The following is a 25,500-nucleotide window of genomic DNA, read 5'->3' on the forward strand; positions in this document are numbered from 1 at the left end:
CTGGAAACATCCTGGCACTGTGATGGAGGAATCAAATAAATGGTGCTTCTGTTTTTGAACAGCTGTGGCCACTGTTTTGCTGTTGCCTCCAATGTCTTCTGGTGCATTCCTTTCCTATCTCTTTAAGCCTCCTCTTCTGGAACCCTCAGACCACATTTTCAGAGGGTCCTGGAGGACCCTCCTTGGCCTCTCTGCACCCAGCTGCTCTTCTCCGATCTCCTGCCTGCCTGGCTACCAGATGCTGGGGCTCCGGGTCCCTTCCTGCACTGTGCCCCCCCTCCCCCTCCCTCCATCACCAGTGGTCTGCTTTTTACTTGGTTCTAATTTCCTGATTCAGACCCTGGCACTCCAAAGGGGCCTCATCTGCAGCAAATGACTGGACGTGTCTGTGCCTGTCAATCGTCCGCTCTCCATGACCCGGTGTCAGAGGACGGGGCTGGGCGCGCACTCACACGACTGCGACACAGGAGGCGCTGCGAAGCCCCTGCCTTCCTGCTCAGGCACCAGAGGCTCCTGTGCGCCTGCCCTGATGACCTTCACTCTCACGCTCTCGCTGAAGCTCCTGCACGCTTCCTCCAGGATGTCCCCAAGGCCCCAAACCTGTTCAGAGCTGAGGACAGGGCCCTGACCCCTTCCAGCTCACAGGTGGCGGCAGCCTGGGAAGGGCAGAGGCTCCGGGGGCAGGATCCCTGAGGACGTGCCAGCGCTGCCACCGACTCAGCAGCAGCCGGTGCCAGAAGTTTTTGCTGGGAGCAGAGCCCCACGAGGAGCAGCACGTGGCTGTCAATGAGCAACTCCGGACCAGGCCTGCCCGGCCGCCCGCCCGGGGCTCGGTGCTGGGCGGGGAGCCGCTCCTGGCGCGCAGCCGCACCCTGGCTGCCTCCCGCCACCCCTGGGGGCAGGGCCCGCAGACACTGACCTCTGGGCCCAGGTCTGAATTCTCTGCAGACGCAAACGCCCACGGTCGTCAGGAGAGCAGAGGAGACTCGCGGCGTCGCTGGCAGCCACGGGCACTTCGGAGACCTCTGCGGCGAGGCGCGTCAGCGCGTGGAGGTTCCCGCGCGGCCGCCTGCGGCACAGACCGCCGACGCCAGACCGCGGCGCCAGGCGCCGGCCCCAGGCAGAGGAGGCACCGTCGCCTTTTGTAGATAGCACCTGTTTCCTCACCTGGCGGGTGGGCACGCCGGCCGCTGAAGCGCCTCCCTCACGGGGTGCGCGGGCCTGTGACTGCTGTGTCTTAGAACAGCTTTTCAAACACACAGGCAACAGTGAACACGCTCAAACAACGTGTAAGTCCTTAGAGCAAAGGTCTGGTGTGTAACCCCGGGGCCCCTTCTGTCCCCTGACGGCAGTGCTGTTCTGCAACCTGCCTTTTGATATTTTTAAAACTCCTTCGAAATCTTTCCACATCAGTGGACACTTCCCATTAATTTTTTACTTCCTCTCATACTGATGGAAATTTAAGTTCTTTACAAACTGTGTTACTACGAACACAACTGCTGCGATGAGCTCACTCCTACACGCCACCCTGTGCACAGATGCCAGTATTTCTTCACAGGAAATCCCCAAAACTGGAATTATTAGGCCAAAGAGTATGCATATTTAATGTTTAACAGAAAAGAACCAACCCAGCTTTCAAAAAAGCCTCAAACTATAATCCTATTCACCATGTATAAAAATACCTATTTGTCTTCATCAAACTTATAATATTAATCTTTAAAAATGTTTGCTCCTCTGGTAGGGGAAAAGTCTTATTTTAATGTCACTTTATCAATGAATAGTCGGGTTTTACACCTTCACATATTATTGGCTATTTGTACTTTATTCTGTGAAGTCACTACTCATTTCTTTACCTATTTTTCTACTAGATTTCTACTCTTTATATGGTCTGATATAAATTCTTTGTTAAACAAGATACAGTGTTTTCTCATAATTTTTCATGTGTCTTAATTTTATAATACCATCCTTTATGATTTGGATGTTTTTAATTTTTTAAGTAAATCATATCTGTGTATCTTTTGATTCTAGGTTCTGTCTCATTTAGCAAAGCCTTGTACATCCCAGATAGATTTTTATTGATTTTTTTTATTTATTTACTTATTTTTTAAGACTAGTCAAGTGCAGTAGTGAGAAGGGGAGAAAGTAGCAGAACAAGGAGTTCAATCTAACTGACTATGAACAATCAAGTGAGATAACTCACTACCCTCACATCAGCCCCAGGTTGATTTTTAAAACTACATATATATCCTTCAGATAATTTTATAACTTTGCTTTTCGCACTCAGTTTCTTAATTATACTAAATTTATTTTTATAAAAAGAGTGAGGCTGGGCACAGTGGCTCACACCTGTAATCCTAGCACTTTGGGAGGCCAAGATGGGAGGATTGCTTGAGGCCAGGAGTTTGAGATCAGGCTGAGCAACATAGCAAGACTCTGTCACTACAAAAAATTTAAAAATTAGCTGGGTGTGGTGGTGTGCACCTGTAGTCCCAGCTACTCAGGAGGCTGAGGAAGGAGGATTGCTTGAACCCAAAAGCTTGAGGTTATACTGAACTGTGATGACGTCACTGCACCCTAGCCCTAGCAACAGAGCGAGACCTTGTCTCAAAATAAGTAAATAAAGCCAATAAATGAAATAATACAAGCCTAATTTAAACAGGAAGAAGGAGATTAAGGGTGCTACAAAAAGTATTAAGATAAAGGTAACCACTACAACAAAATATAAGGCCTTTCCAAACATTAGCAATGAAAGTTATCACCAGCCCCCACAGCATATATACACAAAAGAGAAGAAAACAGACGCAGAGAAAGGAACCCAGCAAATAAGCCACGACATACAATAAACGTAACATAAAATGCAAAGTTGAGATAAAGCACATATAAGTATTATCGACCAACACAAATGGCTTAATTCACTTATTAAAATAAACAGATTTTCAGATTGATTAACAGCAACAAAAATGCAACAGTAACAACACTATGCTATATTCAAGGGACCCATTCAAAACAGAAAGACCAAAGTGGAAGGAAGGGTTAAAGGTGCATCAGGCAAATGTGAACGATCAGAAAGCAGGTGTACGATCCTGATAGCAGGAAAGGGATCAGCCCAAAGCATAAAATGAAACCAACTAATGCTGAAGGCTGTCATTCACAAAGAAGAAATAATAGTTATGAACACCTATAATCAAAGAATCACCCCAATCACCTTTAACACACTGATGGCCACACTAGAAAAAAAAATGGTGTTTTATTACAAATATAGAATTAAAACTTCAAAACGAAAATGGTGCTTTCTAATTTAATGAAAAATTCGTTATTTTTTGTTGTTTTCTGTAGGTGAGTTACATGCAACTTGAAAAATAGTTCACCCATCTCCCAACGTGAAGAGCCGTGTGAATTACATATGCTTCACAAGGCCCTGGGCTCAAAACTAGCGTGAGTTAAATACAACTCACATGGCAGTTCATGTGTTCAAAACAGACGAAAGGAGAAATAGAGTGAAATAAATCAATAACTAATATTTAAATATTTATTACTAATTATCATTAAATAAAAATAATAATGATAATAATACTGTTATCAGTCTAAGACAGGTTAAATAGACAAAAAGCAAAAAATATAAGACCTAGACAATATAATAAATAATGACTATATTTGGACCTTTGAACCCCAATAACAGAGAACACACCTTCCTCCCAAGCACACATTGGGTAGTCACAAAATTGAATATATAGTTCAATTACAGAGAAACCTCAATAAGTTCTAAGGTAAAGGAATACAAGCAACATTCTCTGATCATGATGACATAAAACTGGAAATCAGTGACTATTAAAAAAACAAAATAGACAAGACACTAGCTATTCATGGAAAAAGTGGGAGAATATACATACATATAAAAAATGACAAGGAGGAAACAAACATTGGAACAGAAAATTTAAAGAAAAAATCTCAAGAGACTATTTTAGATAATTATATGCATAAAAAATTGACAATTGAGATATATTGGATAATTTCCTAGGAAAATACAATATATCAAAATTGATACCAGTGGGGACAAAAGCTTAAGCAGACCATCTAATTTCCATAGAAGACAAATAGAAAACTGTTTAAAAACTACCCCACAAAAAAAGCATCCAGTACCAGATGATGTAAAAGATGAATTTTATCAAACTTAGAAAAACCAGAAGGCAACTGAAATTCTTCTAGAGCATTAAAAAAGAAAAAAAAGGTCATATTCTTTTTATGAATAAAGTAAATCATTTATATATAAATATGATAAAGAAAGCACAAAAACAAAAACCTACAAACTAATCTTACTTATACAGATCCACAATCCTAATAAAATGCCAACATTTAGAATGCATAAGCACATTAAAAAGAAATACATGGATGATTTAGTATTTTAAAAATCCGATAATTCACTCCAACAATAGACCTATGGAGAAAAATCAATTATATCTCCATATTAAAAAAGCCCTTGACAAAATTCAATACCTAATCCTGATTTTTAAAAACTAATAATAAAATGGGCATTGATGGATATTTCATGAACATCATTCCTAACGCATGATGAGAAAGCACTAAAGGCAACCCTGCCAACGTCAGCAACAAAGAAAAGGGCCACTAATGCCACCAGTGGGCAGCATTGGATTAGAGGTATTAGCCAGCTCAATCAGAGCAAAGAAAACAGTGGGATGCCAAGACTTGGAAAAAATAAACTACCTGCACCTATGGATAATAAAGTGTTTATCTGAAAAACCCAAGAGAAGCAATGAAAAAATAATTTAATAAAAGCAAAGGATATAAAATTAATACCAATAGCCCTTATTCAACAAATAATACTCAAAAAATATAATGGAACAGAAAATACTCTTACATGGCAATAGAATGGCAGCAAGTGATAAAATATTTTGCAATAAAGTTAACAATAAGAAATGTACAAAACTTACCTGAGGAAAACTTTAAGACATTTCTGAAGAACATAAAAGCACACTTGAACCATTGGAAATACGTCATTTATTCTTGGACAGATTAACCCAGTATCATAATGATGTTCATCCTCTCCAGTTAACATTTAAGTTGAACATGATCCCAATGACAATACCATTCCCTTTCCTGGAGACAGAAAAGTTGATTCTAGAGTTCATATGGAAATGTAAACCTATGAGAGTAGCTGAGAAAACCTGGAAAAAGGAGGATAATGAGGAGAGAAAGACTAGACTTAATAGACATAAAACCTGATCCAGTTTCAGAACATTTCCATCATCCCAAAAAGTTCCTTCTTATCTCTTTATAAAAGTTAATCCAGTCAGGAGCGGTGGTTCACGCCTGTAATCCTAGCACTCTGGGAGGCTAAGGCAGGCGGATTGCTCAAGGTCAGGAGTTCGAAACCAGCCTGAGCAAGAGTGAGACCTGTCTCTACTAAAAATAGAAAGAAATTAATTGGATAACTAAAAGTATATAGAAAAAATTAGCCGGGCATGGTGGCACATGCCTGTAGTCCCAGCTACTCAGGAGGCTGAGGCAGGAGGATCGCTTGAGTGGAGGAGTTTGAGGTTGCTGTGAGCTAGGCTGACGCCACGGCACTCTAGCCCAGGCAACAGAGACTCTGTCTCAAAAAAAAAAAAAGTTAATCCAACCCATCTCCATCTCCAGGGACCAATGATCTGCTGACACTGTAGATTTGTTTTGTCTGCACTATAATTGCGCATAAATATAGTTTTTCTCCTTTTCTGTGATTAGTGATGTTCCATTGCATGCATTTATCATTTTTAAAAATCTGCTTGCCTGTTGATGAGCATGTGGGTTGCCTCCAGTTTGAGCTATTATTACTGAAGCACCACTAAAACAGTAATGTACAAGGCTTTTTATAGAAAGAAGTTCTCATATCTCATAGGTAAATACATAAAAGAAATCGCTGGATCATATGGTAAGTGTATGTTATTTAATAAGATTAAAATAACTATCAAACTAAAAAAATAAATAAATATCAAGCTATTCACATCTTTGCAAACATATTTTTAATTTCAGCTGTTTGAGTTGCTATGTTGTAGTATCTTGCTGTGATTTTAATTTGCATTTTGCTGATGACTAATGACTCAGAACATCTTTTCATGTGCTGGTGGCCATGTGTGTATTTTCTTTTGTGAGGTGTTTAAATCTTTTGTCTATGTTAAAAATTTTCACTGAAAGAGTTCTTTATATATTCTAGACACAAGTCCTTTGTTACATTTATGTGTTACAAATATTTTCTTCTAGTCTGAGGTTTGGCTTTTCTTTTATTAATAATGTCTTTCAAAGAGCTAAAGTTCTGAATTTGATAAAGTCTCGTTTATCAATTTTTTAGTTACACAGTTAGTGCTTTTTGTATCCTAAGGGGAGCTTTACCTAACTTTAGCTACCTATGATAATTTTCTACTAATCAACAAAAAAAACCACACTAGAATTAATAAGTGAATGTACCAAGGTTGCTGGATATAAGGTCAATATACAAAAATCAATTATATTTCCATACATATTTACACAGAAATGATTTCTGAAAATGCTATGTATAGTATGTATAGCACTTTATTTGTATACTAAATACAAAACTATACATTTCCATATATGTTATTTGTATATTTCTAGATGTTATATAATAGCAAAGGAAAATGAGAAAATTAATTTTTTTCTTTTTCTTTTTTTTATTTCAGCATATTATGGGGGTACAAATTTTAAGGTTTCAAATAATGCCCTTGGGCCCCCTCCCCCCACAAATCTGAGCTTCAAGTGTGACCATCCCCCAGACGGTGCACATCTCATTCATTATGTATGTATATATCCACCCCCTACCCCCTCCCACCTGCCCAATAACCAATTAATGTAGTTCCTATGTGTCCACTTAGGTGATGCTCAGTTAATACCAGTTTACTGATAAGTATATATGGTGCTTGTTTTTCCATTCTTGGAATACTTCACAGAGTAGTATGGGTTCCAGCTCTATCCATGAAAATACAAGATGTGCTATATCACCATTGTTTCTTAGAGCTGAATAGTACTCCATGGTATACATATACCACATTTTATTAATCCACTCATGAATTGATGGGCACTTGGGTTGTTTCCACAGCTTTGCAATTATGAATTGTGCTGCTATAAACATTCGAGTGCAGGTGTCTTTTTTGTAGAGTGTCATTGGATCTTTTGGGTAGATGCTCAGCAATGGGATTGCTGGATCAAATGGTAGATCTACTTGTATCGCTTTAAGGTATCTCCATATTGCTTTCCACAGAGGTTGAACTACTTTGCAATCCCACCGGCAGTGTGGGAGTGTTCCTATCTCTCTGCATCCAGACCAACATTTATTGTTTTGGAACATTTTGATAAAGGCCATTCTTACTGGAAATAAATGATATCTCATTGTAGTTTTGATTTGCATTTCCCTGATGATTAGAGATGTTGAGCATTTTTTCATGTTTGTTAGCCATTATTCTGTCTTCTTTTTTTTTTTTTTTTTGAGACAGAGTCTCACTTTGTTGCCCAGGCTAGAGTGAGTGCCGTGGCGTCAGCCTGGCTCACAGCAACCTCAATCTCCGGGGCTCAGCGATCCTACTGCCTCAGCCTCCCGAGTAGCTGGGACTACAGGCATGCGCCACCATGCCCGGCTAATTTTTTTGTATATATATTTTTAGTTGGTCAATTAATTTGTTTCTATTTTTGGTAGAGACGGGGTCTCGCTCAGGCTGGTTTTGAACTCCTGACCTTGAGCAATCCGCCCGCCTCGGCCTCCCAAAGTGCTAGGATTACAGGCGTGAGCCACCGCGCCCGGCCTATTCTGTCTTCTTTAGAAAAGTTTCTGTTCATGTCCTTTGCCCACTTTTTGATAGGGTTATTTGATTTTTTTCTTGCTGATTTTCATGAGTTCTAAGTAGATTCTAGTTATCAGCCCCTTATCAGATGTGTAGGATGCAAAAATTTTCTCCTATTCTGTAGGTTGTCTGTTTACTTTCATGACTAATTCTTTGGTTGTGCACAAGTTTTAAATTTTAAAACAATGATATTTAAAATAGTATAAAAATAGTAAAGAGGCCAGACACCATGGCTCATGCCTATAATCCTAGCACTTTGAGAAGCCAAGGCAGGAGGACTTCTTGAGGCCAGGAGTTTGAGAACAGCCTGAGCATGAGTGAGACCCCGTCTCTACAAAAAATACAAAAATTAGCTGGGCATGGTGGCATGCACCTGTAGTCCCAGGTATTTGGGAGGCTGAGGCAAGAGGATGGTTTGAGCCCAGGAGTCTGAGATTGCAGTGAACCATGATGACACCACTGCACTCTAGCCATAGACAACAGAACAAGACCCTGTCTCAAAAAAAAAACAAAAAACCCTAATAAATAATTTTAACAAATATGTGCACACCTTGTTCACTTAAAACTACAAAACTTAGTTGAGAGAAATAAATGAAGACCTATATAAATTGAGACAAATGTATTATATTCATGGCTTATAATACTAAGATATCAGTGATCTCCAAATCAATATTTAGATCCAATGTAATCAGAAGCAGTTGGTAGAAACTGACAAGCTGATCTGAAAATTTTATGGAAAGGCATATATTTTTGAAAAAAGCAAATGGAGGTCATGATATATTATATATCTGCGGCAAACAAGACACTGTGTCACTGTCATTAAGAATAGACATACAGAGCAATAGAAATTGATCTACATATAACACAGTAAAATTTTTGATGAAGCTCCAAAGTAATTCCACAAGGAAAGACAGCCTCTCCTTCAAATTCTAGATAGCCATTTGGGAAAAAAATGAACCTCAACCCTTACTATACACCAAAAATAAAATTTAGCCACAGACTTAAATGTATTATAAAACTTCTAAATAACCCGAGGGTCAAAGAAGAAATCATGCAAAGCTGAAGTCGAGGTGTCAGAGTGCTGGGCTCCTGGGGAAGCTCTGGGGAAGATCCTTCTTGCAGCTCATTAAGGTGGTGGCAGAAGGGAGGTTTTCTTGCTTGTGGGGAGGATGGAGTTAAAGTGCAGAGGTTTTTTCCCCATTTTTTGGGGGGGGATATTCTCTTCTTTGTGATCTAACATAAGTTTTCATCTGTTTAAAATAAATTCTTTTATCTATGTGATGTTTTTTATAAGTCTTGCGGTAACCACAATGCAAAACATTGTAACAGAATCACTAAAATAAAAAGCAATGAATTAAAACATACTACCAAATCACTTAACCACAAAGGAAAACAAGTAGAAAGCAAGAAAGGAAAAGAAGAGTTACAAAACAACCAGAAGACAAGCAACAAAATAGCAGTAGTAAGTCCTTACTTATCAATAGCAACACTGAATAGAAATGGACTCAATTCTCCAATTAAAAGGCACAGAGTGGCCAAATTAATAAATAAATAAAAAAGACCCAACTATATGCTCCCAACAAGAAACCAACTTGACCTATAAAGACACATCCAGGCTGAAAGTGGAGTGGAAAAAGATATTCCATGCAACTGGAAACCAAAAGCAAAGAGGAATAGCTATACTTAGATAAAAACAGATAGTAAAAAGAGACAAAGAAAGTCACTATATAATGGGGTCGATTCAGCAAGAAGATACAACAATTACAAATACCTATATACTCAATTGTGGAGCACCAAGTATATAAAGCAAACATCCTAAAGGAGAGACAGACTGGAATACAATAACAGTAGGGAACTTCAACACCTCACTCTCAGTAATGGACAGATCATCCAGACAGAAAATCAACAAAGACACACTGGAGTTAATCTACACACTAGACCAAAGAGGCCACACTGACATTTACTGAACATTTAACTCAACGGTTGCAGAATACATTCTTTTCATCAGCACATGGAACATCAAAAGCACAGGCAACCAAGCTAAAATAGACAACTGGGATAACATCAAGCTAAAAAGATTCTGTACAGCAAAAGAAACAATCAAGAAAGTGAAGTGACAACCCACGAAAGTGGTAGAAAATATTTGCAAATTATGTATCTGACATGGAATTTATAAACAGAATACATAAGAAGCTCAAACAACTCAATAGTAAAAATGGAATAATGTGATTTAAAATGGACAAGAGCTCTGAACATACATTTCTCAAAAGATGACATACATATGGCCAACAGGTATATGAAAAAAAGCTCAACATCACTAATCAGTAAAGAAATGCAAATCAAAATCACAATGAGATATCATCTCACCCCAGTTAAAATGCTTTTTATCAAAAAGACAGGGAATTACAAATGCTGGCAAGGATGTTGAGAAAGCGAAACACTCATACATCGCTGGTAGGAATCTCAATTATTACAGCCACAAAGAAAACTGTATGGAGGTTCCTCAAAAAACTAAAAATAGAACTATAGGATCTAGGAATTCCATGACTGGGTATATATCCAAAAAGAATAAAAAAAAGAATTTCAATATATCAAAGAGATATCTGCATTCCCATGTTTACTGCAGCATTTTTCACAACCGTCAAAATATAAAATCAACATAGTCAGGCACAGTAATCTCAGCACTTTGGGAGGCCAAGGCAGGAGGATCACTTGAGGCCAGGAGTTCAAGATCAGCCTGGGCAACAAAGCAAAACCCCACAACAAGAAAAAATAAAAAGAAAATAAATAAAGTAAAAAAGAGGGGGGAAAAAAAGAAAAAAGAAATCAGCATAAGAACCCACCAATAAATGAATGGATAAAGAAAATGTGGTATATATATATATATACACATATATATATGTATATATATACACACACACACACAATATAATATTACTCAGCCATAAAAAAGAATGAAACCCTGTGATTTGCAGCAACATGGATGGAACTGGAGATAATTATATTAAGTGAAATAAGCTAACCACATAAAAAACAAATATATAATTCTCACTCATAGGTGGGAGCTGAAAAGGTAGATCACATGAAGATAGAGAGTAGATTGGTGATTACCAGGGGCCAGAGAGGGGGGAATTAATGAAGAGAGTTTGATTAATGAGTACAAATATATAGCCTGACAGAGTAAGACATAGTATAATATTTGATAGATCAATAGAGTGACTACAGTTTACAATAACCTATCAAATATTTTTAAATAGCTAGAAGAAAATAATTTGAATGTTTCTAGCATAAATATTTAAGGTGATGCCTCAATTACACTGACTTTATCTTTACAAATTATGTGAATGTATTAAATTATCACGTGCCCCCAAAATATATACAGATATTAGGTATCAATAGAAATTAAATTAAAAAACTGTTCCTGGATGTCTAATCTTTTTATTCGGGAATCCTAGCTGGCCCACATTTTCAAATACCCCTTTCCCCAACAAGTGGATGATACCAGCTCCAGTTGAGAGCCACTGCCTCGATTTGTCACCTTAACCACCACCTCCATTGTGCTTTCCCCGCTCAAATCTCTCCAGAGCCTAAGAACCACGTCCACACTATTGTCTGGGCCATCGGAGGCCCTCACTGCCTTGGGGAAATGCTCATATTCTGTCAAACATGACTCAGTCTTTCCTGAGGTAGACCTTAGCAAGGACTTGAGAAACAGGAACGAAAGACAAGAACGCAGCAGTAACAGAGGACTGCAGGTAGAACAGATTACAAGCAAAGGTCAGGAAACAGAAAACAGAAAAAGCACAGAACAAAAACCCTAGGTAGTCCGCAGACCTCCTTCGACAGCAAAGGATGCTACAGAGGCCCGTGCTAGAATCAAAGCCAGGACAGGGCGTCTGCACTTCACGTGGCAGGCAAGGGCCGGGACCCGAGTAGGGGTGACATGGCCTGCGTGTAAGGGCCTGGCTGGAGGCTCGTCCACCATGGCCGTCATGGGCCAGTGTCCACAGAATGAGAAAGGACTATACGCCACAGCCAGAAAGGTGATGAGAAAGCCGCAGCCAACAATGGGCAGTTCTGAGGTAACACATATAAAAATTTTGAAGGGATGATACTTTTCTAGCAAAATATAAGTGAGTCGACCTTACTCAAGAAAAGGTACTGGGAGGCCGAGGCGGGTGGATCACTCACGGTCAGAAGTTCGAAACCAGCCTGAGCAAGAGCGAGACCCCATCTCTACTATAAATAGAAAGAAATTAATTGGCCAACTAATAGATATAGACAAAAAATTAGCTGGGCATGGTGGCGCATGCCTGTAGTCCCAGCTACTCAGGAGGCTGAGGCAGGAGGATTACTTGAGCCCAGGAGATTGAGGTTGCTGTGAGCTAGGCTGATGGCACGTCACTCACTCTAGCCTGGGCAACAAAGCGAGACTCTGTCTCAAAAAAAAAAAAAAAAAGAAAAGAGAAGTTACAGGAGAGACTGAAAAGACTGGTGGAGGTCATTCACGACAGAGAGAAAAGGCGGGCCGCCCCGCGCAGCAGGGTGGATGGGGTTTTGGCGCGCAGGGCAGGAGCGCAGTGGGCCCTGCCGACGCAAGGGGGCGGGCTGCGAGCACTGGGCGGGGCGGGCCGGGATGGAGGCGGGGAGCTGGCGCCGCAGCTGGGTCTGCAGGAGCTGCAGCAAGTCTTCTCATTCCTGGAGGCCGAAGACCTTCTCTCCCCCGCACAGGTGATCAAGGCCCTGGTCCTAAGACTCACTGTTCCTGTCCCTACCATTGGCCACCTTCCCAGCCTCGTTCTTGCCTTCACCTTCACACTGGCTCTGGCCCTAGTTACAGCCTTGGCCAAAATGCTGACCCTCACCTAACCTGGTTCAGACCTGGCGCTGGCCCTGGCCTTTCCTTTGACCTCAGCACTGCCCCTAGTCATTGCCCTGGCTTTGGTCGTTACACTTACCCTCACCTCAACCCAGCTGTCTTCATCTGTTCTCTGTTGCTTATAGCAGAAAACCTGAAACTGGGTGATTTATAAAGAAAAAGAATTTATTTTTTACAAAAACTGAGAAGTCCAAGGTTGAGAGGCTGCATCTGGTGAGAGCCTTCTTGCTTGTGTGGACCCTCTGAGAGTCCCAGGACAGCACAGGAGGGCATCACATGGCCGGGGCCTAAATGTGCTAGCTCAGGTCTCCCTTCATCATATAAATACATCGGTCTCGCTCTCATAACCCATCAATCCATATCCATACAGGAGGGCAGAACCCTCATAACCCAATCACCTCTTAGATGCCCCACCTCTCAATACTGGCACATTGAGGGTTATGTTTCAATCTGAGTTTCTGAGGGGACAAACATTCAAACTATAGCACCTGCCCTAGCCATTGCCATCACCTTCGTTCTTGCTTGGACTTCTCCCTTGTCTTCAGTCTGGCCTTGGATATGGAGCTTGCAGGTCTCCAGCCTGCTGCAAAGCCTTGGTAGTTGACCTGACCTTCCCCTGGCCTTTGCCCTGGCCCTCAGCCTTGACCTGAACTAGACCCTTGCCGTCAACCTAGTCTTTGCTCTGGCTGTTATATTTGCCCTTACTCTCCCTGGCTCTCACCCTCACCCTGAACTTGAGTTTGACCCTGTTCCCTACCCTCACCTAACATTCATGCTCACCCTGACCTTCACAATGACCCTCAGACCCCCTCTCCTCAAGTCTCTCTCATCCTCAAGACTTCCTCTTTGACCCATATACTATTTGAGTTAATATATATTTAGTTGTCATGTCTATGTTCCTCTTGACTATGACAATTTGAGACTTTCCTGGTTTTTGATGAACTTTACAAACCCAGATGGTTTCACTGGAGAATCTTACTAAATATTTAGATAAGAAAAAAAATCAATATTTGCCCAATTAGTTAGTTCTGGTACTCTTAATACCTTTGTGTAGATGCAGATTTCCATCTTGTATCATTTTCCTTCTACCATCTTCTAGTGTGAGTCAGCTAGTGACAAATTCTTTCACTTTTACATGTCTGAAAAAGTCTTTATTTTTGAAAAATATGTTTGCTGGACAAAATTCTGTTAATAGATTTTCTTTCATTACTTCAAGTTATTACTACCAAGTCAAGAAGATATTTTCCTATGTTTCTGTACTCATAAGTAATAGTAATGATATAATTCTTTTTCTAGTGTCCTTGTTGGATTGTAGTATCAAGACTATTGCTGATGTCACAAAATAAGCTGAGTGGGCTTTTCTCTTCTCTGGGATCTTGGCAATTTCTCTTTATTAAATGATTGGCAGAATTTAGCAGTGAAGCTGTCTGGGCCTTGAGATTACATCATGAAAACAGATTCAATTTCTTTTCTTTTCTTTTTTTTTTGAGATCTTTCCACTGACTTGGCATCAATTTCTTTAATAGTTTTAAGACACTTGTTTTTTTTGCTTTTAAAACACTGAATTTTTCTATGACTTTGCCCATTTTACCAAAATGTCAAATTTATAAGCGTAAAGTTATTCCTAATATCCTTAATCTTTTTTTTTTTTTTTTTTTTTTTGAGACAGAGTCTCACTCTGTAGCCCAGGATAGAGTGAGTGCCGTGGTGTCAGCCTAGCTCACAGCAACCTCAAACTCCTGGGCTCAAGCGATCCTGCTGCCTCAGCCTCCCGAGTAGCTGGGACTACAGGCATGCGCCACCAATGCCCGGCTAATTTTTTCTATATGTGTTAGCCAATTAATTTCTATTTATAGTAGAGACAGGGCCTTGCTCTTGCTCAGGCTGATTTCGAACTCCTGACCTCGAGCAATCTGCCCGCCTCAGCCTCCCAGAGTGCTAGGATTACAGGCGTGAGCCACCGCGCCCGGCCATCCTTAGTCTTTTAAGCTCTATTCAATTCTAATATATTTGAGACCATATTATTAGGTACATACAAATTTAGAAAAATTCACAAATGAATTATCTTATCATTAGAATGTGTTTTCAAAGTAAAGCACGACTGTGAGGTAAAAACAAAAACGATTCTATGTGTTTACCCCTAGTAATGCTATTTACTTTAAAATCTATTGTTTGGTATCAAATAACTACACCAAATTTTTGGTATGCACATTTTAGATTTATCTCTTGGAAATACCACATAGCTTCATTTTTAAAAATCAAGATAATCTTTGTCTCAGCTAGAACATTTGTTGTATGTACATCTAAATTACTAATATCTTTAGTTAAAACTATCATTTTACTCTGTGCTACATATTTGTAGCCTCCGTTGTATCAGGTATTTTTATTATTCCATTTTTCCTCATAGTTTTAAAAGTTGTATACTCTTTAACTTTGTAATTACTAAGCATCCTGGATGTACATAGTTCTTTTTTTTTTTTTAAAGAGACAGAATCTCACTCTGTCACCCAGGCTGGAGTGCAGTGGCACAATCATAGCTCACTGCAACCTCCAACTCCTGGGCTCAAGTGATTCTCCTGCCTCCTGAGCTAGGACTACAGGGATGCACCACCACACCCAGCTAATATTTCTTATTTTTCGTAGAGACAGGGTCTCACTATGCTGTCCAGAAACTGGTCAACTCCTGGCCTCAAGCAATCCTTTCACCTTGGCCTCCCATAGTGCTGGGATGACAGGCAGGAACCACCACAGCCCAGAGTACAGTTCTTTTAGTTTTGTTTTTGGTTTTGTTTGTTTGTTTAGAGACAGGGTCTCACTCTGTTGCCCAAGATAGAGTGCAGTGGCATGATCATAGCTCCTGCAACCTCACACTCCTGGGCGCAAGCCATCCTCCTGCCTTAGTCTCCTGAGTAGCTGGGACTACAGGCGCACGCCACCATGCCCGGCTAATTTTTCTCATTTTTGTATCAACTGGTCTCACTCTTGCTCAGGCTGATTTCACACTCCTGACCTCAAGTGATCCTCCTGCCTGAGCCTCCCAGATTGCTAGGATTACAGCAGTAACCCACTGCACCCAGTCCAGAGTATACTTGTATTAACAATAAAGTCTGTGTCTGGTGCATCCACTATCTGGAATATCTGCAGTCTGTTTCTGTTGTCTGTGCTGTTTATGTTCTTATAGCCTCACTGCCTGGTTAGCGTTGTACAATGTACATTGTTTGCAAGTTTTTGTAGAAATAATTTAAGGCATCAATTGATAACCACCAAATGAGCTTTTCATCAGTTGACCATATCTTATTTAAACTGTTTCAAACACATCAAGCTTAGGCTGCCATTTATGTAGAGGTGAGAGCTACCAGAAATTAACGAGGCTTGACTAGAGCTTCAAATCTGCAGAAGATGTGGCTGGAGAAATAAAACAGGCCAGAGCATGAGAACATCAGACTTTCCTGAAAGCAAAAACCAGGTTTCTTGTGTTTTGTCATCCCACTAAGTGCTGGACGCCAGTGGCTATAGCAGTGTTAGTTACCTCTGTATCCTCAGTGCTCAGAGAGTTTATCCACATGAAGCATAAGACAAACATTTAAACAATAAAAGATTGCTAAGAATACATTTTTCTAGTCTGTTTTTATCTATCCCTGAACCAACATCACAGTGTCCTAATTAAGACATAACATTATGGTAAGTTTTGGTATCTGATGCTGTAAGTCCTTCCATCATCTATGCTTCTGCTTCCTTCTCTTGGCCCTTTGCATTTCCATGGATTTTCTAGAATCATTTTATCAAATTATTATAAAATGAGGGAAAAGCTGGCTGGGATTATATTGGGATTTATTAAATTAACTGCAGGAGGGCGTATTTCCTTATTGACACGCTGCTTCTGCTCAACCTCATCCCGAGGGAGTGCGTGCTGGAACATCAGCCTCCTGTGCGGAGGGTCTCCTGCTGGACCCCCAGCATGAGCCACCCCTGGGCCTCCACTTCTGTCCACCTCACTTCCACATGAGTGCTCAATCACATGAAGGACACAGGAAGCCCTGTGGCTGTGACCCCCCCAAAAACCGAGGGTCATGAGATGATGCCACCTCTGCCATTTCCCTTGATAGGAATGGAGAAGGAGTAGACATAAGGCAGAGCCACTTGGGTTTTTATAATAAATCTTAAATCCTGAACTAGAGTGTTTAATGTCTCTCAGAGTAAAACCAAACCAAACCTTCCTTCCCACTTGAGTTTCTAACATGAGGACATATCACTCTCTGCACCAGTTCTAACAGGAATGTCCTTGACCAGGAGGCAAAGCCTGGGAAACCCACACCAAGGCAGGCATGGCCATTCTGTGTAGGCAGGCCCTAAACGGCAGTGAAGCTCGCTGTTTCTGATGGCTAAGTCAGTAGCACAACAGATGTGAGGCTCACTGCACACAGGGCAGGCTGTGGGGCTCCTCTGCTGGTCTGGGTGTCCTCATCACCTTGGCTGGGAGTCTGACTTCTGTCTTCTTGAGACCAGCCCTCATGAAGGCTAAGGAGCAGGATGAGGTGTGGAGTGGGCCCAGTGTGCCCGTGGGGAGACTTTGGAGAGCTGAATCCGGCAGGTGGCAGAGGAAAAAGTGGCTTGGCTGATCCTGAGGGGCAGGCAGGTAAGACCAAGGCCAGTGTCTCACCCCTCCGGAATAAAGGGCCGAATCAGCTCCGGATTCAACAGTGACTCCTCAAGTGGCCGGTCCACGTGGAAGTCATGGACGTGGGGGGGCCCTGGGTGGGCCTTGGGGGCCAGTCCTCCTGGGCGTTGAGGAATCGGCAGCTCAGATGGGTGGGCAGGCAGAGGAGCTGTGAAGAAGTACTGATGCAAAAGGGCCTGGGGTGGCAAGTAATGGACAGCAGAAGGAAACCAGTCACCTCCCTGTCCCCAGCCTCTGGCCAAAAGCAACTGGCTGACTCATTGCTTTAGCTCAGGGGTCCTCAAGCTTTTTAAACAGGGGGCCAGTTCACTGTCCCTCAGATCATTGGAGAGTGCACAATGTGGGCCTGGGACAAGCTGGCTGCTAAGCAGGACAGGCAGCGACGGCAAAAACACCCGGAGGGCCGGATAAATGTGCTAGGCAGCCCACAGGTGCCCCATGGGCCATAGTTTGAGGACGCCTGCTTTAGCTACTCATGCATTCGGCTGGCTCAGCAAACCTCTCCTGAGTGTCTCCTATGTCTGGAGCACTGTTCCAGAGGCTGGGGACACAGCAGTTATCAGAGCAGACACAAGCCTGCCTTTTCAACATAGGTGTGGGTGGGGAATAATAAACAAGATGAAGTAAAACACGCAGCAGTCAGATAATGACACTATATAAATAAATAGAGTTGTCACTCTATGGCAAAGAGAAAGCAAGTGGGAGAATGATGAATACTGGTAAGACCGCAGATTTGAAAATTGGGAAGGGAAGGCCTGAGTGACAGGCTCCAGAGCAGGGACAGATGTGCACATACCCCAGAGGGTGTACTGGTGTATCCCAGGACACGCAGGAGGCCCTGGGCCTGAGGAAGAATGAGCACAGGGGACAAGAGCAGGCAGGGTCAAGAGGTGATAGCCCTTGAGCACGCAGCACCTTGGGCCACAGGAAAGACCCTGGCTTTTCCTCTAAGTGAGATGGAGCCACAGGAGGGCCTGGGCAGAGGATGTGTGTGTTCTGCTCTGCCTGGACAAGGTCCCTCTCTCTGCCAGGTGGAGGAGAGATTAAATGGGATGAGGGAGATACAGGTTCTGGGAGGCAACCCAGGAGAGAAGTGGTCAGAAGGCCTGGGTGCGCGTGGAGGCAGAGCCCCCAGGAGCTGCTGACAGCAGGGACTGAGGTGGCGTGCATAAACACCGGCTGCTGGTGCTGAGAGGACACACGCATGCCTGAGGGTGAGGCCCTGACGCTCATCAGCCCGTGGCCCCTGTGGTGCGCTTCATCCCCACTGGCCTTCCAGCCACAACCCGAGTCCTCCCCTCTCGGCTGCTGTTCCCCATTTCTCTCTTCAGCGAAGACCTCCTCGAACACCTCCTAGTACCTAAACCTGCCCTCCACCAAAAGCCTTGCTTGGCCCTAAAGTCAGCCCTGCCCTCCCTCCCGGGGCTCCCACAGCCTAGTGGCATGCCCTCTTATAACCTTTTAGGCCTGGTGCTACCTCACCACAGGAGACGGGGAGCCCCCTGGAGGCAAGTCAGCTTGTTCACCACCTGTGCCAGGGCCCAGAACGATACCCAGCACGTGCCACGTGCTCAGTAAATCCTTACTAAGGGACTGAAGGAATGACTCCCCATTAACTCTCTTGCTGTATCCTCCACATGGCCTCAGGCAGCCCAGGAGCCAGCACACCCAGACACATGCTCTGCTGTAAGGTGGGCATGATCCTCCAACAGCTGCCCCCAGCCCCTCGGGGAACACTGGGGATGTCCAGTGGGGCCTGCTCACAAGAGGCACAACTGCTCTGAGAACTCTGTGCCCTGGGATCTGGGAGCAGCATAGGCATCCCAGACACCTGGCTCTGGATCCTGCCCATCACAGGTGCTAAGGGTTGCTGACTTGATGGGGTCATGTGGCCACCGAGTGCAGAGCGTATGGGCAATGGGAGGGGAGCTGAATAAGCAGAGACCATGGCCTTTCACCCTACCTGGGAGGCTGCGATGCGCTGGTGAGGAGGGTAGAGGAGGAACTGACCCAGCAAGTCCAAGGCCTGAGGAGAGGCGTCTGGCAGCACCTCCTCCAGGGGCACGGGCGCCTGCTCCTTAAAGGAGATCTTATTGTAGTCGGGCAGCTCAGTGATCTCCTGGGGGGGGGGCAGGGCAGGGGAGGAGGCATGTAAGAATGGGCATTTGCCACTCCCTCTGCCACTAGCTCTCAGTCCCTAACATACCCTCATGTTCACTCATTGCTCCCCACTCCCACCCCTGGCATCATTCATTCACTCATCCACTCATCCATACATTCCTTCATCTATCCCCTCACCCTCTCAGATGCCAGCTCCATGCCCAGTTTGCTGAGATACTGTGCATGTGTGTGATGGAGTGGGAAAAGGCAGAGGACAGGACCTGCCCCACACCCCCAAAGTATGGCAGAAAGGAGGAACCTCTGAGTTGGGCCAGAACACTGGTCCTGTGGGTCCAGGAGGGCTGGGGCCAGGAGACAGAAGGTTCAGGGGGAGGGAGGAGTCACTTGGTGTTGGGATGTGCAGTAAACCTGCCCCCAACCCTCCCCACAAAGGGTCCCTGCAAACCGGCCAGACTTTAGGGCTGGGGGTGCCCAAGATGCGAAGCACACAGCAAAGCTGTTCAATGTCGTTCTCGCCCGGGAAAAGGGGGGACCCATTCAGCAACTCCCCCATGATGCAGCCCACGGCCCTGTGGACACAGAGCCCCAAGCAGCTCAGAGATCTCCCACCATAGGACACATACCTCCCCACAGCCACCCAACACCTCACTCCAGGGCAAGGCCCCCTCAAGTGTCACTTCCAGGGGCACAGTCCCCAAACAGTCAAAGCCCCAACAGTTCTGAGACTTCTCAGAGCCTCCCACTCTAGGACACATAGCTCTTCTGCACTTTCTGGAGCAGATCAGCAAACCAGCCCCACATCTCAGAGCTGTGGGCACTGCCAACCATACTACCCCCAAAAAGGCTCAGAACCTTCCCATCCAGGGACACAGGCCTCTGACCATTCAGAGATATCACATCTCAGGATCTAACCCCACCCAGACCAGCTCAGACCCTCCCTACCTTGAGCCTCAGACCACCTCCCCACGCAGCCCAGAGGCTTCCCACCTGGGACCACCATTTTCATCCCACCTGACCCCCACTCAGCTCAGAAACATCATGGTGAGGAACACCAACCCCAAACTGTTCAGAATACCCCAGTCATGGAAGACACCCTCAACCTAGAGCTCCCATCAGGGAAAAAAGATGCCTAATATCTCAGAGACCTCAGGGCCTAGCAGAAATCTAAGACCCACATTACCCCATCCCCACCACAGGGGCCTCACCACAGGTCGACACCCTGGTCATACTGGCGGGCACCATACAGGAGTTCAGGGGCTCGGTACCACCTGTGAGGAAGACGGCTAGTGGTCACAGCCAGGCCACTGGGCTGAGAGGAGGATGCCCCAGAAGGTTACCCCAGCTCAACACCAGCCCCACAAGCAATGTCTGGACAGAAGGCCCAGAGGCATCTCTTTCCCAGGGAGAGAGCTGGAACAGATCCAACCTTTCCTACCTGGTCGCCACCTGGTGTGTGTAGAGGCGGCTGCCATCTGGGGAAAAGACTCGGGCCAGGCCAAAGTCTGCTATCTTGAGCTGGCCTGAGGAGCTAATGAGCAGATTGGCAGGTTTCAGGTCCTGGGGATATCAAAGAAGGCATCAGTCTCTCAAATCTCACCAGGGACACCAGGAGCTTGGCAGGCTGACCACCCAGGTCAGCCACAGTCCCCATTGCCTTCAGGGCCATGCCCCAGCTATTTACCTGAAAGCCCTGACCACCTCTGTCTCCCCTCTGACCACACCTTCTTTAAGCGCTAGCCCCACCCTCAAGCCGAATCAGTCCCACCCGTGGCCCATGCTTGGACTTACCCGATGAACGATGTTGTTTGCATGGCAGAAGGCAACGCCCTTGAGTAGCATCTGCAAGTAGCTCTTGACTTGTGCCTGGGCCAGCGGCCTCTGGGCATGGCGCACTACCTCAGCCAGATCTGATAGCATGAATTCGAAGGCCAGCACGAAGCCTGCACCATGCGGGAACACAGCCTTCAGCTGCACCACCTGAGGAAGGACATCCTGTTAGCCCCAGACTCACATCGCCAGGCCCTCTCTGTGACCCCAAGACTCCCAATCAGTGCCCAGAAAGAGGACCAAGCAGGCAAAGAAGGTGACATGGGACCTGAGCTCAGAACTAGAGAGCTCAGTGTTCACATTGCTCTGCTCTCCTGAGACAAGGTGGATCCCTAATCTAACTTCATGAACATTCAGGGAAAAGGCCTAATGAAGGTCACTTAGTGGCAGTATCTGGTCCCCCAACCCAGCCTACCCACTCGAAAATCATGTGGCTGGACACACACGAGTACAGATGTTTCCTCTAGAGCCATTAAATCCCAGCACCAAGGGAAGGGCACCAGGAATCACTTCTTCCCCAGTGCCAGAGCAGCTGGAGACACTCACACACACGGAAGCCACCACTGTCAGAGGGGCCAGGCTGCACAGAGCAGAGAACTGGGAGACAAGGACTCTAAGGAACTCACAACACAGGGAATAAATGTTAACAAATACATGAATGAATGGGATATGTTCAGGTTCTGATAAGCACAGGATAGAAATGCAAGATAGTAGTGCGATTCTGAGTGGGTGGAGAAATGGATAATGTATTTAGATGCAGTGGGGTCAGGGAAGGGCTAGACAAGAAGCCAGTTATGTAGAAATCTGGGAAGAAGCTACAGGCAGGGGAAACAGCAAGTGCAAGGCCCTGAGCCCAGCACAGAAGGAAGCTGGAGGGACATAGAATGTGAGGTCGTTTCGGGGAAGGATGTGTCTGCTCTGCTCTGTGCTCCCAGGGCCTAGCTCAGTGCTGGGCACTGGAGCGATGCCTAAGAATCTGTGTTGAATGAGGGAAATGGGAGAGGCCGGCTGGAGGTGGGCACACAGTGATGGTGCTCTAAGTGTGAAGAGAAGTCAACAGGGCTATTTGAACAGGAGAGGGGGTTATTTGTATTTCTCACAGAGCCCTCTGGACTGTGGCTGGGGAGAGTAGCGGAGACGCTGCTGCTGTTGTTCTGATGAGTGGTGACAATGACCTAGGCTGGGGGCAAATTTGGAGTATGTTTTAAAGATAGAAACTTCAGGACTACTGATTCACCAGATGTGGAGACCATGTCACCAGCCTTTTTATGGATCTCTCTCCACCTATCCCACACATGCTATCTGGAAGCCCTTTTATTTTCCCTGAAAATTAGCTCTGATTTCTCAGGTAGTAAATAATCATTTTACAGATCAAAACACAAGCTTATGTTCAGATAAGACACAAAATTATAAAGAAAGAAAGAACAAACGAAAAATCCTACCACCTACAGTTAATTTCAGAGTGTATTCCATGAGGTTTTATAGCACGTAGGGTACACAGAGATACACACATATATGATATTTTCAAACAAAACCAAGATGTCACAGAGTTTTATAACATGGTTTTGTCACCAAATATATCATGAACATCTCCAGAGGACAAGGAACCTAAGTCAGTGGATGGCAGAAACCCAGCCATGTCACTTTCCAGGGAGTTGCATATGGTCCCTACTCTGGCATGGATCAGAGAGCGAGCACCATAAGAGAGTAGTGACGCTGGGAAGGAAAGATGTCCCTCTTGCCCACAGCCCTTCCTGGGACCCCGTCACAGCACAAACCACACCAGGCTGGCCCTGATGCCTCTGTCAACATTACCACACCTAAGTTCTCAGGAGCCTGGCTGGAGCTGGTTCTTCTGTGTGTCACCAGTGCCCTGCACAGGGTAGAGCCTACTGGAGGCCCCAAAGGAAGAATGCCTGAACTCCTCAGACTGGGCCAAAGCCTCCACCGGCCAGCTGGCGGCCCATGAGCTGTTGACTTAACCTCCTCCCCTTGCCTAAGAAAAGGAGATGGTGAAATCTGCCTTGCAGAGCAGTATAAAGGAGTCAGTGTGACATGCTTACTTAACATGGCCTGCAGAACACACGAGGAGCTCAACAGGTGCTACTTATCATTAGAAATCACTAAATATTTTGAGAAAAAATAAGTTAGTGAATGAATAAATGAGTACATAAAGAAATAAGTGGGTAAATGAGAGAGTAAATAAGTAAGGAATGGAGTAATTAGGTTAATGAGGGTGAACAAGTGGGCACAGAAGGGCAAAAGTAGGCGTTAGGAGGCAGATGGATGAGCAGAGTGGGCGAGTGACAGAGGGAAGGGTAAGTGGGTGAAAGAAGGCATGAGGGAGCGGGAAGGAGGGCGAGAACGCGAGGCCTCACAGCCCCCTTCCCCACTCACATATGGACTGTCCTCGATCTCCTGCAGAGCCTTGATCTCCCGCAGGGCCTGGTTGGGGATGCCATCCTCCAGCCGCCGCAGGGCCACTTTCTTGAGAGCAACTATCTCGCCAGTCTGCAGGAAAGAACTGAGACATTGCCAGCCCACCCCGGCGGGGAAAGAGGACGGGACGGGGAGGGAGAGGCGGAGGCGGAGCGAGAGAAACGCACCCGGGCTGGGCCACAGGCACTCCTCCCTCCTCGCAGGTCTAAGACTAGTTCTGCCCGGGGGAAAACAGGGGCGTGAGGGGAGGCGGCGGCGTCCCGACAGCTGTGCGGAGGCAGGCGCAACGCCCAAACGCGGTCCAGGAAACCGGCAGGTCTTAAAAACTGGTTGAATGTAAAAAGGCAGGAAACCGAGGCAGTCTGGATAGCCAGGCGGCAGGAGGAGAGCGCGCACTCCCACCGCTGCCGACCCCGTCCGGCCTCACCTCTACGTGCTTGGCCTTGAACACGATGCCGTGGGCGCCCTCCCCGATGCGGCCCAGGATGCAGTACTGGTCCATCGGGCGCTGCCGCGGGTCCGCGCCGCGCGAGCTCCCGAGTCCCGCCCGGTAGCCACTGCCTTTCGGAGCTCGCTCCGACGCGGCTGCCTAGCAACGGAGCCCGCAGCAAATCGCCGGGGCAGGGGCGGGGCCGCGAGGGCCGCGTGACCGAGAGAACAGGCAGCGTTCAGTCAGGGGCTGACGCCGGCGCTTGACCGCGCCTTTTGTAGCCCTTCGCCGTCAGGCCGCAGAGTGTTTCATTCAGCACAGGTCAACTCCGCTCCTAGAGCGCGCCAGCAGCGCGGGCCACAGAGAAATGGCTCCCGGGGCGTCCTCTCCGCGCCGACCTCACGTCACGTGACGAGTGGCGCGCGCAGCCGGCGGGGGCGGGCGCCTTTCTTGTCAGGCCGGGCGGAGCTCCCAGCCTGTGTGCCGGCTGCGAAACGCGCAGGGCCTTGCTCTAGCTCTGACGCCCAGGCCCAATGGTGATGAAGAGAGACGGGCCGGGGTTGGGCCTCTCATCTTGGGAGGTCATCTGGCAACGTGTATCCAGGCTTTTAAAAAGGGCATACTCTGGCCCCCAAAGGGCAAAAAACACAAGTAGCCCTTAAATTTCTGAAAAGTTGCTCAGCCTCACACATAATAAAACAAATGCAAGATAGATTTACAATTTCAGCCAAGTGGTGGTTGTGTGCCTGTAGTCCCAGCTCCTTGGGAGGCTGACACGGGAGCATCCCTGGAGCCCAGAAGTCGGGAGGCTGCAGTGAGCTGTGCTCACGCCACTGCACTCCAGCCTGGGCAACAGAGCCAGACCCCATCATACACACATAAATCGGTCATCCACTCGTTTATTCATTCCACTTCTGTGTTAACAATTGGGGAAGAATGGCTTGATGTCCATACAAAGTATTCACCCTGTTTGATGATAGTAGAGACCAGAAAATAACCCCAATGCCCAATGGAAGAATGGCTGAATAAGTTGACAGTGCCATACAAATGGACTAGTTTACAGCTACTAAAAATGGTGAGGACAGATAATAGTAGTGGAGTGGGAAAAGGATGGTCTTCAAAAAGTCCTTCTGGGTTATTTGAATTCATATGGGAGAAAAATGTATTTTGACCCCAGGCTTCACACCATATACAAAATTGATTCCAGATGGACTGCAGATCTAAATATGAAAAGTAAATAATAAAGCTTTTAGAAGAAAACAGAACATCTTAATGACTT

General features: G+C 45.3%; 1 protein-coding gene across 4 annotated transcripts; it reads right to left on the bottom strand.

Annotated features, from left to right (window-relative positions):
• Nucleotides 1-4,878: 4,878 nt before the first annotated feature.
• Nucleotides 4,879-24,618, bottom strand: CDK20 (cyclin dependent kinase 20). Of its 4 annotated transcripts, none has more exons than XM_076008486.1 (9): nucleotides 24,219-24,618; nucleotides 23,959-24,117; nucleotides 23,750-23,863; nucleotides 21,314-21,502; nucleotides 20,961-21,082; nucleotides 20,731-20,793; nucleotides 19,971-20,094; nucleotides 19,368-19,523; nucleotides 4,879-5,183 (listed from the first exon to the last, which is right to left on the bottom strand). In XM_076008486.1, exons 1-9 carry the CDS (start codon nucleotides 24,291-24,293, stop codon nucleotides 5,055-5,057), a joined length of 1,131 nt encoding a protein of 376 aa, XP_075864601.1. In that variant the 5' UTR covers nucleotides 24,294-24,618; the 3' UTR covers nucleotides 4,879-5,054. The 4 variants fall into 4 exon arrangements, with proteins under 4 accessions (XP_075864601.1, XP_075864600.1, XP_012638404.1 ...); XM_076008485.1 differs by lacking the exon at nucleotides 4,879-5,183 and adding an exon at nucleotides 17,012-17,580 and having other exon boundaries at nucleotides 19,368-19,481; XM_012782950.3 differs by lacking the exon at nucleotides 4,879-5,183 and adding an exon at nucleotides 17,012-17,580.
• Between the last annotated feature and the right edge of the window lie 882 nt (nucleotides 24,619-25,500).

The sequence above is a fragment of the Microcebus murinus genome, chromosome 12 (genome assembly GCF_040939455.1).
Source record: "Microcebus murinus isolate Inina chromosome 12, M.murinus_Inina_mat1.0, whole genome shotgun sequence".
NCBI lineage: Eukaryota > Metazoa > Chordata > Mammalia > Primates > Cheirogaleidae > Microcebus > Microcebus murinus.

Coding starts and splice junctions, on each gene's coding strand:
- CDK20 (XM_012782950.3), bottom strand. CDS start 24,293: ATGGACCAGTACTGCATCCTGGGCCGCATCGGGGAGGGCGCCCACGGC. Junction 20,095..20,730: donor GACCAGGGTGTCGACCTGTG/GTGAGGCCCCTG, acceptor CTGTGTCCACAG/GGCCGTGGGCTGCATCATGG. Junction 17,581..19,367: donor AGCGCATCGCAGCCTCCCAG/GTAGGGTGAAAG, acceptor TTGCCACCCCAG/GCCCTTTTGCATCAGTACTT.